The sequence below is a fragment of the Sinocyclocheilus rhinocerous genome, unplaced genomic scaffold (assembly GCF_001515625.1).
Source record: "Sinocyclocheilus rhinocerous isolate Xijiao unplaced genomic scaffold, SAMN03320098_v1.1 scaffold1856, whole genome shotgun sequence".
Classification (NCBI taxonomy): Eukaryota; Metazoa; Chordata; class Actinopteri; order Cypriniformes; family Cyprinidae; genus Sinocyclocheilus; species Sinocyclocheilus rhinocerous.
Window position 1 is genome coordinate 103,841 of NW_015645071.1, and position 12,292 is coordinate 116,132.

A 12,292-nucleotide genomic window follows, 5' to 3' on the forward strand; every position below is an offset into this window, starting at 1 on the left:
GTTTTTGTAAGAAAAATAACCATATTTAAAACGTAATAATCAATTTAATCTAGCTTGCGCTCACTGTTGTAAAACGGAAGCAGTTCCGGGGTAATTACGTATGAGGTCAGCTTTGCGCATGCGCCGCTCAGAAAGTGACGCACGCGGAGAGATCGAAACAAAACAACGGTCACTAATTAGAAGTACAAAACGAGGATTTGTAAAGAAGAATGTCGGAGGATTTCGATATAAGCCAAGAGGAATCTGGTTTTCCTTTGCTAAAGTAAGGAAACTTTGCTTCTTTTGATCCTGTAAACAAACGTTGGTTTTCACGCTTCTGAGCAGCGCATGCGCAACGCTGAACTCATACGTCATACGCCCGTAGCTGCTTCCGTTTACAACAGCGAGCGCAAGCTAGATTAAATTGATTATTATGTTTTAAATATGGTTATTTTTCTTACAAAAACGCATCGATTCGCTACAGGAGGCCTTTGTTCACCCCCCGGAGCCGTGTGAGACACTTTTTTTTATGGATGGGTGCTTTTTATTTAACTTCTTCTGGACTGAAGCACTGCAACACCCGCTGACTGCAATGGTAGAGCTTGGAATAGCCAGGACAATTTTTTATATAAGTCAGACTGGATTCGTCTGAAAGAAGAAAGTCATATACACCTAGGATGCCTTGGGGGTGAGTAAAACACAGCCTAATTTTCATTTTTGGGTGAACTAACCCTTTAAAAAATGCAAAGCCTGTACGAATACTAGAAATGGTGAAAAATAATTGGGAATCATTTTTTTAAAAAATGGTTACACATTTTATTTATTTATTATAACTTATGTTATTTTGCCTGCCTGACTGTTTCCTTGATCTTTATTAAATGATGTGATTACGTTGCTGTCTTGCCTCCAGCCAAGTACTGCTTTGTTGATTATGGTTTCAAGAATCGATATATCTGCCCTTTCCGATTAACATGTCAACACCGAGTAATCTCAGACAACTTAATCCAGATATTTTAAGTCAAATGCACTAACTTGTTTGAAGAACCAAGTTACCCAAAAATCAGTTATCAGGATTAAAAGATCTGGTATCCGTCAAATCATCTCAGGTTTAAGCGAGGTACGAAGAATGACCCCCTGCTTTTTTCCCCTCTTCCAGCTTTCTCAGTCAATTTATTGGCTGATAGAATACTGTTTAATACCCAAAACTCATTAACGGTGAGTCTTGTCTGGTACCCAGAACTGTATTAACAACTATGCTGACTAGTTGTTCATACTAGAAAAAAACAGATATTTTCTGACAGGATCTGGTGCCCGGGTCTAGATCTAATAATTCTGGTGTAGAGATTTCATCTAACAGTGTTTTTGTTGTTTTTTTCTTCACTTTTTCAAACATGTTTTATGTGAAGAAACTTAAGCTGCAATGGGAACCAGATTTGGGCCCTTTAGTCAAAAGTCTGGGTACATGAGAGACTAGAGGTCCAATGTTTCATGTTTGTCATATGTCAGTATTTTATGTTCTACTGTTGTGATTTGATTGACAGGTATGTAGAAGTTGCAGTGGGAGTGCAGAGCGTCAGGTGCCATGTGTCTCATTGGACTGCCCTATACTCTACAAATTATCTCGCGTTAATCGGAATCTTTCCCGAGGACCATATCTTCGCCAGCTGCTGGAGCAGTTCTGATAGTCCAGCAGTCTGTCCACCTTTCATTTTACTCTGGTGCTAAACACTGTGCCATTCAGCACAATTTTGTGTATAATAGTTTTAAAAGGTGCTTTTTTCTATGTGTCCTTGGAGAGTTTCCATCTTATACTGTTTGATTTTGTGTGGTACTGCAGTGCAGTGGGACTAGAGGCCTTAAATACAGAAGAGGAAGATGATTTTGATGCACTGTGTTTGAATTTGCTTGGTAGTTGTTTTTGGTGTTCATTAAATAGTTACATTTCTGCAGATTGACAGGTCAGACATTTACAGAATAATCCTCTCTAAACTGAACCGTGTGCTGTAGCAATCTGTAAATGAGGGAGATTCAGTTCTGACTGCAATTCTTGTGGAGATAAGACTCCAGTGATCCCACTCCCCCCTCATTAGATCAGTCTGTTGTAAATAAACCTTGAATATGATTATCCAAAATTCTGTATATGAACACTGATTTAAAAAAAAAAATCTAAAGTTTTTCACATGTTCTGGGAAGTTTTATGTCAGTCCATTCTCTACAGAGGCAAGTCTGAGGACAAGCAAGTCAATATCAGCCTTTACATAGACTTCTGCAATATGTTTGATAAGTATATATTGTCTGTGTGCATAATTGTTCTTTTAAAATACTTTTCTAATGCTCTCTCTACTTTAAACCAGACATTGTTACCGACCTATGCTACCTACCAGAGCTACATAACCTGTTTTTTTAAACCTGTAAAAAATGTTAAGGTGCTTTGTTTTCTAAAGAACATTTGTGGGTGGAGATTTGATATTGATATAATAAAATTCAGTGTATTTAACAAATGTCTGTTTCAGTTAAAATGGGTCCTTTGGTTTTTACATCATTTTTGGGTATATACTGCAAGCTTTACAGATCGGTATTGGAAAGGGTTTAAACAATGTTTTTCATGCTTGTTCAATGACCCATAAGCAGTTATTGACACTAACAATTGACAGGCGATATGAAAAAGTCAGTTATAATTATAACTTGGGACAGTAATGAGACATTTCTACTGACTTTGAAAAACACTAAAAAAGATGTCTAGTGTTCCTGCAGTTCAATGTGAGAGGACTTTGTTTCCTGAGTTTATTAAAAGTGAAAATCAAATGTGCAAAAATGATTGTGGAAACTGGCAGCTGCTGTCTCTAATCACGGGCCATGTCCAAACCCTCATTGTAGAACATATTTGATATTTACAGTCATGTTGAGCGAGACCTCAAACAAATAAGATCAAGTCATGATAAACAGGGCTACACGATATGAGCAATGGAAACGACTGTCACTTGAGGCTTGTCAGGACAAAACCAATTTACACACAACTGGTTAGTATAAGACTTTTAGGGGGGAAAAATCACAAAATTTGACCCTTGATGTTAATGTTGTTTAGTGTTAATATTTATTAATTAACAATCAAGTATGATTTGAAAAATGAAAATAAATATTTTGTAAACATAAAAGGTAAGGACTTTCAACAAAGACTTCAGCATCAAAATATTAATATAACTTTATACATTCATTCTGACCATACAATACAAAAAATGCTTGTCTTAATTTCACAGACTAATTGTGCTGGTTACCATTGTACAAAATACTTTAATTCATGGTCAATTAATCAACAATAACAAATGAGAGAAGAGATATAGTCCGACATCCTAATATACATTTGTGTCCAATAATTAGGCTGATCTGAAATAACAGGACAATTCTCAGTAAAATGTACAATATGCTAATTACACTTCTTTAGGATAATCCTGTACAAGTGGTGAGCAGGAACAGGCTTGGTGTGGGTTATGTTGCTTTATGTAATGAACGTCAAACATGCAGTTGGCATTTAGAAAGTACCAAATCAACTGGCTAGTGTGATCTTTTCACCCAAGAAAAAAAAAAAGCAGCCACTTCTCAGTTCCTGGCTAAGAGCAAAAAGTCTGAGACTTCTTTGATGAAGTGCAACATATTAGTCTTTCTTCTCCCTGTTGAGGGACATTAACAGTTTGCGTCTGGGAGAGTCTGTGGAAAAGGGCAGTGTGTGAGACAGAGAGGCCAGGGTTGTGGGGTCTCTTGAGGGTGCTGGCAATGGGGCGGTCACTGATTGGGCAGCAAGTGCACTGGCTGCAACATCAGGTGGCACTGAGGCTTTAGAAGGAGAGCACAACAGGCTGGCATCGTCCATCTCGATCACCTCAAAGTCTGCATCATTCCAATGGTCAGCTTCACTTTCATTTTCCTGCTCCTCTTCTTCCTCCGCATTGTCCAGCAGTGCTTGCCGGTACTCACTATCATCAGCATCCTTGGTGCGTTTCCCTGGTGTTTTCCGCAAGGTGGCGTCCCCTCCTGGTGACGCTAATTTGTACAAGACAGGGAACAAGATAGAAGTGAAGGTGGATGTGCCAAGTGCCAGATACATCAGCAATGGCTGATTCTGCACCTGCCCCAGTAAGAAGCCCAAGAGAGCTGGCAGAACCATTTCTCCAAGAGCTGCACCCACCACAAACACCGCAGCTGACCTCCCTGTCACAGTCGTGTACTGCTCAACCCATGAAATTCCACTAGGAAACGTGGTAGACATAGAGACACCATATATAGCAGTGCACGCCCAGAGCATAGGGGAATTTTGGCTAAAAAGACAAAGCAGGAGCGCGGAAACTGTGGTGCCCACTAGACTCAGTAGGATCAGGGTGCCTGGGCGCAGACAAGCCGCAAAGAATATGGCCAGACCACGACCAGCCGCGAACGTTCCCCAGAAGAGTGAATTCAGTCCTGCTGCCTGAACCGGGTTCATTCTGACATAGTCCTTGCCATAGGTAAATATAAAGGAACCGTACGCCACCTCACTTCCAACATAGAAAAAAAAGAACAAGGACAGCAGGAGTATAAGTATGTTATGGTGTTTGGAGAACAGCTGCTTTCCTGAAGGTGTTTTTGCCCTATTCGAATTGGGGGAACTGCAGAAGTACAGGGAAAAAAAGATGAGCGACACCAATAAAACAACAGCACCAATCACGATGTAGGCCCACATGGATGTTAGAGTGGTGCTCTTTAGATGGGAAGATGGCAAGATGGCATTGAAGGTCTTGGAGGCATGGCCAGACATGTAAGTGGAGACATTGTCGGAACTGTGGCCAAAGAGCAGCTTGGCTATGATTGGAGAGGCAAAGGCTCCAGCAGCAAAGCTGAAGTGCAGAGCCTGCAGGTGAGGTCCAGCTTGTTCTCCCCATGTATTCAGTATGAGAACATTACCGCCTGTTGACAACCAGAAACTCAATTACCATAGCACCTATTAAGGTTTTTATATATATACTGTATATCATACATATATATATATATATATATGAGCGTTAACAATGCTTAATGCTACGAAAATTCATACTGTTAATTGCTTAATGCTGGACTTAAATTACAACACCTTGTCTACACCAGGCACTTATCTTACCTGTATCTAAAACTCCCATTGACACCCCCACACCGGACATCAAAACAGTGAGCAGCCAAGCCTTTTTACAGAAAGGAGTACCAGACATCCCAAATGCTGTGATTAACAATGATAAGCCTGCAGATATAAATCAACTGTGAGTAACGAATCACTAATCATACTTTATAATATCACACATGTATCCCAAAAAATAAACACACAAATACAAAATAAAGGGGACAACATACTCCCAACGTACTACTGACAAATGTCCTGTAACTGCCATGACTTTTAAAGTTTCTAAAACATTACAGCTAAATAAATTTACAAATCTGTGGGGTCCTAACACAAAACATAAACCATGAGACATGGCTCCTCTGATAACAGTCACTAAACTCATACAAGATAGCTTCTAGAAGAGTAACAGGGATGTTTTATTGGGCAATTTAATCTGATTTTCTGTAGCCTTCTGTTTATTTGGCCCTTTCTGTGCTTTTTCTTTCACTTTTTGATTCATCTAAAGAAATAGTTTACCCCAAAATAAAAGTTAATCAGCTTAATCAGGTGATAGTGCAAGACTGCAGATTCTCCAAACCTGCAACCTTTGCATTATGAGTCCATATGGTTAACTCTTTGACCAACTCCTATAATCAGTTATAACACACTTTCATAAGTAAATGATTTACAAAAGTTAAATATTAAATGGCTTTCAATTAACACAAAGTCCTTTTCTTTGTGGAGTCTATGGCCTTACCCAAAAGCAGATGGGGATTCACACAGTCAAACAGGATCCCTCCTAACAGGGAACCTCCAATATATCCAGATGAACGACCCACAAATATATAGGATAAATTACTGATGTTCTTGTTGACATTGACAGCCAGGTCTTCAAAGGTAGGGCCCAATACAGAGATGGCCATTCCCTAAAAATATACCACATAAACAAATACATAAATATAAAAATATACGATAAATGTGCACATTCTAACAAGTGCACATTAAAAAACAGAGGTACAGTCTTGACATTAGATGGTACTTCTATATTTATATACCACAGCATTTGCATGGTACTCCAAGATACTTCAAAAAATACTTTGATATTATAAATAATATGGTATTTAAAAAAATAAATAAAAGGTACTTTTAAGCGAATGCACAGAATCTGTTCATAAATCATGACTCCTGAGATGATTAGACCTACAACTGCTATAAATAGATCTATGAAGTTAGTTCTTGACATTTAAAGGTAAATAATGAGCTTCAGGAGAGACATTTCTGCAATTTTTCTACTAATCCCACACTTTAACATTGTGGTATGTGTAGTACTGCATTACTAAACTAAACTCAGCCTGAGCTAATATCAGCCACCCTACTGTGTGCATGGTGTTGTCTGCATAGTACCATGCTAATACCACGGCAATCAAATACATTGCACATACTATGTTACATACTCCATAGCACATATGGTAACCAAGCAGTATCATGTCAAAATATCATAGTATTACCCTGAATTCATAGTACCCAGGCCAACATTAACCTGTCAGCCCTGTTACACCACTAACTTGTCTGACATCTTCCCTTATGCAAATAATCCTGTTTTACGAGGATACTGCAAGGCGACCAGGAAATTACGTTACCATAACAATGTTTTTTTTTTTAGCATATTTTCAGTTGTCTCTTTTTGATACAGACACAGAACAATACCCACATAGATGAACTAACAAGGGATAGGATTTTAAGGCTGCAAAGCACAGGTTTTAGGTTTTCATATGAAGGTCTTGTTTTACTTTACAACAAATAAAACCGAACATGCATAGACCTACCAGACCGAGAAAAGACGCGCAAAGCGCTAGGCTGACTAGCCATCGCCCGCATGCCCCAGTATTACCAACTACATCAACCTGATCAGTCCCCGGCTTCAGTACCCCTTTGCCTCCCTTCAGAGCGCTTTTCAGTCCCTTCTTCGCGTCTTTACGTTTGTCGAAAAGCGTATCCTCTTCCTGCTCGTCGTGGTCAATGCCCTCTTCCATCTTAGCGAAACGAACGTGTTTTTTCTTCGGCGCTGCTTCACCGGAGGGCATGGCAGCACGACTGACGCACTGTTGTGTACGGAAAAGCTGTCAACGCTTTCGTTGGTTTATGGCCGACCTAAAATGACCCACATTTGACCTATTCTTGCCTATCAACGTATTTTATTTATGATTTTATAAAAAACAGTAAAACCAAACAGCGTCTATCTTAAGTAAAGCAGAAATATCGCGTGAATATACACTGTAAACTCCAGGTACTAGTTAGAAAGCTTGAGGTTCAAAACTTCCGTATAGTAGGTGCGCATGCGCACAAACCAACAATTCTTCTGCATGCGGCTTGCAAACCCCCTTGCGTGCATATTGCCATCTCTCGCGCTGGAGTGTGGATAGACGTGAAAACTCTCCTTCTCTCTAGGTCAGGTTTATTTATTTATTTATATGTATTTATTTATTTTTATTTATTGAATGCTTAGAAAACAACAACAGCAACCATTCTCATAACAATACAACAACAGACCGGGCTCCTTAATAAGTCTTTTAGTCCAGACTGAATGCCAAGCCCTTTGCTGCATAATGCTGCAAGCAAGGGTGTATGGATTACAGTTTTCTCAATTGCTTTGGCACAATTCTAAAATTAGTTTTTTGCTTTTTAACGATAAGTTAAAGTAAAGATGTCTGAACAATCAGATTTGAGTTTCTTACTGATTCAAGCTAAAAAGAAATAGGCCTATGTGTTTTGGCACATGTGCAAAAGAGTAAGTACAATTGTCTACAGTTTGCACAGTAACTAAATGCACATGGCTTGTTGATCAAAACTGATGAGCTGATTCTCAGTGAAACTGTCAAACTCTTCACTACTTCTAAACATCCTTTCATTGTGTGAGCCATCACATGCAAAATGATCCATTCAATTATCAAAATCTGTCTGATGCATGTACTGTATATTCCATACATATCTGACATTGAATGTTTGTGATGTCTGCTAAGTTAGTAAATAGCCTGCCTGTCATTGTAATGAAATAATCAACCAGACAGATTTTGAATGGAGTTTGCACTGTCACTACCATTTTTGAACAAGAAGCAACGTCACAACCCTTTATACATCCATCATTTATCTCTAGAAATGTATTACATGCACACTGAAAATTCACAGTTGCTAATCGTGGAAGAGCGATAGGAAGATATGTAAGAATGTGTGGTCGTCATTGTGTTAGTGGAAGACATAATAGTATGTGTACAAATGAACAAGCAACTGTCAGTTTTCAGTTTATTTCTCTAAAAAAAAGATTATTTCTTCACTTCTCTAAAAAGTAAATGTACTGTATTTCAAAAAAAAATATATATATTTTTTGTATTCTAAAGTATTGACTTTTCCCTGTACATCTAAAATGTTCAATTTGATATAACAGACAAAACTGACATTCTTGTATAGTATAGAAAGCAGTCAGTGTCAACAACAATACAAAAAGTAGAAAAAAATTGTTATATGCAAATATTGCATGTGTTACGTTCCGTGTTTATTTATATAATATTGTTGGTTGTTACGTGCTGCTGTGTGCTCTCTCTGTCTCTGTGTTACTGCTGCTCAACCAGGTGTGGAGGAGAGTGAAGTGATCACTCGCACCTGCCGGTCGTTATTGTGCAGAGGCTGCAAGCTCAAAAGCTTCAACATGCCGACCACACGGAAGCTCGACTTCCAGAGTGCTGTACCTCTTGCCTGCCCTGTGTTGCTCTTATAGTTGTCAGAGACTGATACTGTGTAAAATTTACTCAAGTTACGGCTTATTGTAGCCTTCCTAAGAAGTAATTGGCGTTGTTGTTGCGCTACGTGTTTTCTCCGTGTTGGAAGCCGTAGGGAGGTGGGTGCCATTTTGTTTCTGTTGTTAATTTTCTTTTGTTTTGTCAGTTTAGACAGTTTTACTCCTTAACTAGTTAGAGGGTCCTTTTGTTTGTTGTTTTGGCCTTTCCCCCTCCTGAAGCCTATTTTGCTTCCTATTATACTTTTGTCCTTTGGAAATCTTGTAAATAAAATACTTGATTTTTGGAACTTAACGTGTCTGTTGTGCTGGGCAGGGGACTGGTACTCACTCACCCCAACCAAATTTATGTTTACTTTTCCCTGTTACCCCCTTACATCTGGGACGTAACAGTGAAAATTGGGGAACAGTTACCTACGTCTATGTCATGAGTGATCACAGAGGTTCTGCCAGGAACATCAGAAAAGAGCATGGGGTACTTATTAAACAGCTGGACAAGAGATTCCTTCTGATCTTGAAGCAAGTATGCAAGGTAGTCATCAAGTTGATTTAATACTGTTGAATTTTGAAAATGTTCAGGTATCAATTCACCCACATCTGGATCATCTACAGAGGAGCAAAGAGCAGCAGGCACCACCACAGCAGGTTCCGCTGGCTCATTCATCACTGGTATAGGATGAAGAGGAGTGGAGGGAACAGTCTGGTTGGGCTTACCCGAGACTTGACAATCATGGCACGCTCGGCAGTAACTCACTACACTGTTCCTCAATCCAGGCCAGAAGAAGTACTTTAAGATGCGCTTATACGCCTTAGTGATGCCAAGGTGACCAGACAAGGGATGTTCATGCGCCAGCTTCAGGACCTGGGGACGGTAAGCAGAAGGTAAGACAAGTTGATGTGCAGCTAACACGTCACCATTCACTTGTGGTCACCAACGTCGCATGAGTACACCATCATCCCAATAATATGTAACCGGACCACCTGGAGCTTTATCCAAACTGACAGCAGCATCCAGACAGAACAACAGAGATGGATCAGTTTTCTGAGCTGCAGTGAGGTCCTCCTTTCCAACTTTTAAGGAAGTTGCAGCTGAGTCAGAGTTCATCTTTTCACAAGAAGAGGAGATTTCAGGTTTAATGAACAGTGTGCAATCCGAAATGTCTGACACAGGATTTATAAATGAGTCAGCGAGGTTCACAACATAATCCCACTTTCGGGACTGTGCTCGAGTAACCGCACAGGCGGGAAAAACAGCAGGGAAATGAGCAGCGACATCTGGCTGTCCTGTCACCTCAGGCTTATCCACCACAATAGGACAAGGGAACACTTTAACGCAACCCAGTTCAATCCCTCGACGAGACTTGACAATCATGGCACGCTCGGCAGTAACTCACTACACTGTTCCTCAATCCAGGCCAGAAGAAGTACTTTAAGATGCGCTTATACGCCTTAGTGATGCCAAGGTGACCAGACAAGGGATGTTCATGCGCCAGCTTCAGGACCTGGGGACGGTAAGCAGAAGGTAAGACAAGTTGATGTGCAGCTAACACGTCACCATTCACTTGTGGTCACCAACGTCGCATGAGTACACCATCATCCCAATAATATGTAACCGGACCACCTGGAGCTTTATCCAAACTGACAGCAGCATCCAGACAGAACAACAGAGATGGATCAGTTTTCTGAGCTGCAGTGAGGTCCTCCTTTCCAACTTTTAAGGAAGTTGCAGCTGAGTCAGAGTTCATCTTTTCACAAGAAGAGGAGATTTCAGGTTTAATGAACAGTGTGCAATCCGAAATGTCTGACACAGGATTTATAAATGAGTCAGCGAGGTTCACAACATAATCCCACTTTCGGGACTGTGCTCGAGTAACCGCACAGGCGGGAAAAACAGCAGGGAAATGAGCAGCGACATCTGGCTGTCCTGTCACCTCAGGCTTATCCACCACAATAGGACAAGGGAACACTTTAACGCAACCCAGTTCAATCCCTCGAACTAGTACGTAGTACACCAGAGTACGTTTCAGGTGAGAAAGGCAAGACTCCCGCTAAAATAAATGACTGCGCAGCCCCCGTATCTCGGAGAATGGATACTGGTCGGCCAGGTGAGTCAGCTGAAAGAGACACAAACCCAGTTAACAGGAAGGGTTGGTAGCTGGAACTCTGGAGCTGTGGAAAGGAGTAGTCAGAGACAGAACCAGCTTGAGCGAAAGCTACACTCTTGGACTTTTCAGCAGCAGACTTCTGTTTCCATGCTTTGCATTTGGATATCAGGTAACCTGGATCTAAGCAGTAAAAGCAGACACGCTTGCGTCTTGAGCGATCCAGCATAGCTTTACCTTTCTCAGAGGAAAGAACAGGTGACATCACCCTCTCTGTCTGCTCATCTACAAAACTCTGGTGTCTAAACTGACGTGTAGAAGAGAATACTGACCAGTGTGTGAGTGCGAACTCATCCGCTAACACTGCAGCTTCAGAGAGTGAATTTATCTTCTGCTCATTTAGGTGAACTACAATGTTCTCTGGAATACAATTTTTTTAACTCTTCAAGCAAAATAAGTTCCTGCAGTTGATCAAGACTGGTAACTTTACTAGCTTAGCACCATTTTTCAAATAGGGTTCTCTTTTCTCGTGCAAACTCAACAAAGGTTTGTTTGGCTGTTTTCGCTATACCTCGAAAGCGCTGGCGATATGCTTCAGGCACCAGTTCATATGCACGTAGCACTGCTGCTTTCACAACATCATAATCCAAGGACTGCCCTATTGGTAGCGCAGCACATACCTCTTGGGCCTTACCCACAAAGTTACATTGAAGCAGTAGACCCCACATATCCTTGGGCCAACCCAATTTTTCAGCAATTCGCTCAAAGGCTATGAAGTAAGCATCTACCTCAGCTTCTCGAAAGGGAGGTACCAATTTAATATACTTTGCTACATCAAAGTTAACCTGAGCATCATTAGGAGTACCAAAATTAACAGTACTACTCTGTACCGGAACAGCAGTCAAAGGTGAGGAAGGTCTAGAGCGTGGAGCCGGCACAGGCTTACGGCGTAAAGTCTCTGCCTCAATTGCTAAACTTTTAAGCTTAATATCTCGCTGAGCCTGTGCTTCAATAGCACGGAGATGGATAACTTGAGTATCATGCTCCTGTCTTTTGATTGCTAGCTCAAGTTCTTTTAGCTTGATCGCCAATAAAGGATCCATGCTTGGTTCAATATCAAGGGGAAAAGCTGCAGCACTAGTTTCAGCCATTTCAGCTACCTCATTGCCCTCCTCTACCTCTTCAGTCTGTGAATCAATCGGTAAGATACCAGCGTTAACTAACTCAGTGTACAGTTGATCTTTTATAACCGCTTTTGTTACATCCCTAGAGACAGATATATTAAAGAAGTCAGCAATTAACAGCAAGTCCTTCTTA

General features: G+C 40.6%; 2 protein-coding genes across 3 annotated transcripts in view; one reads left to right on the forward strand and one right to left on the reverse strand.

Annotated features, from left to right (window-relative positions):
* The window catches only part of LOC107705450 (DNA polymerase zeta catalytic subunit-like), an 85,761-nt gene extending 82,831 nt beyond the window's left edge, over nucleotides 1-2,930 (forward strand). The window contains exon 31 of the mRNA XM_016508754.1: nucleotides 1,521-2,930. Coding sequence (XP_016364240.1) covers nucleotides 1,521-1,661 — 141 coding nt within the window. The 3' untranslated portion in view covers nucleotides 1,662-2,930. The remainder of the gene's footprint in view (nucleotides 1-1,520) is intronic.
* Nucleotides 2,931-3,473: 543 nt separating this feature from the next.
* LOC107705451 (sodium-dependent glucose transporter 1-like) lies at nucleotides 3,474-7,425 on the reverse strand. Of its 2 annotated transcripts, none has more exons than XM_016508755.1 (4): nucleotides 6,910-7,425; nucleotides 5,841-6,009; nucleotides 5,108-5,224; nucleotides 3,474-4,917 (listed from the first exon to the last, which is right to left on the reverse strand). In XM_016508755.1, exons 1-4 carry the CDS (start codon nucleotides 7,165-7,167, stop codon nucleotides 3,632-3,634), a joined length of 1,830 nt encoding a protein of 609 aa, XP_016364241.1. In that variant the 5' UTR covers nucleotides 7,168-7,425; the 3' UTR covers nucleotides 3,474-3,631. The 2 variants fall into 2 exon arrangements, with proteins under 2 accessions (XP_016364241.1, XP_016364242.1); XM_016508756.1 differs by lacking the exon at nucleotides 6,910-7,425 and adding an exon at nucleotides 6,795-6,888.
* Between the last annotated feature and the right edge of the window lie 4,867 nt (nucleotides 7,426-12,292).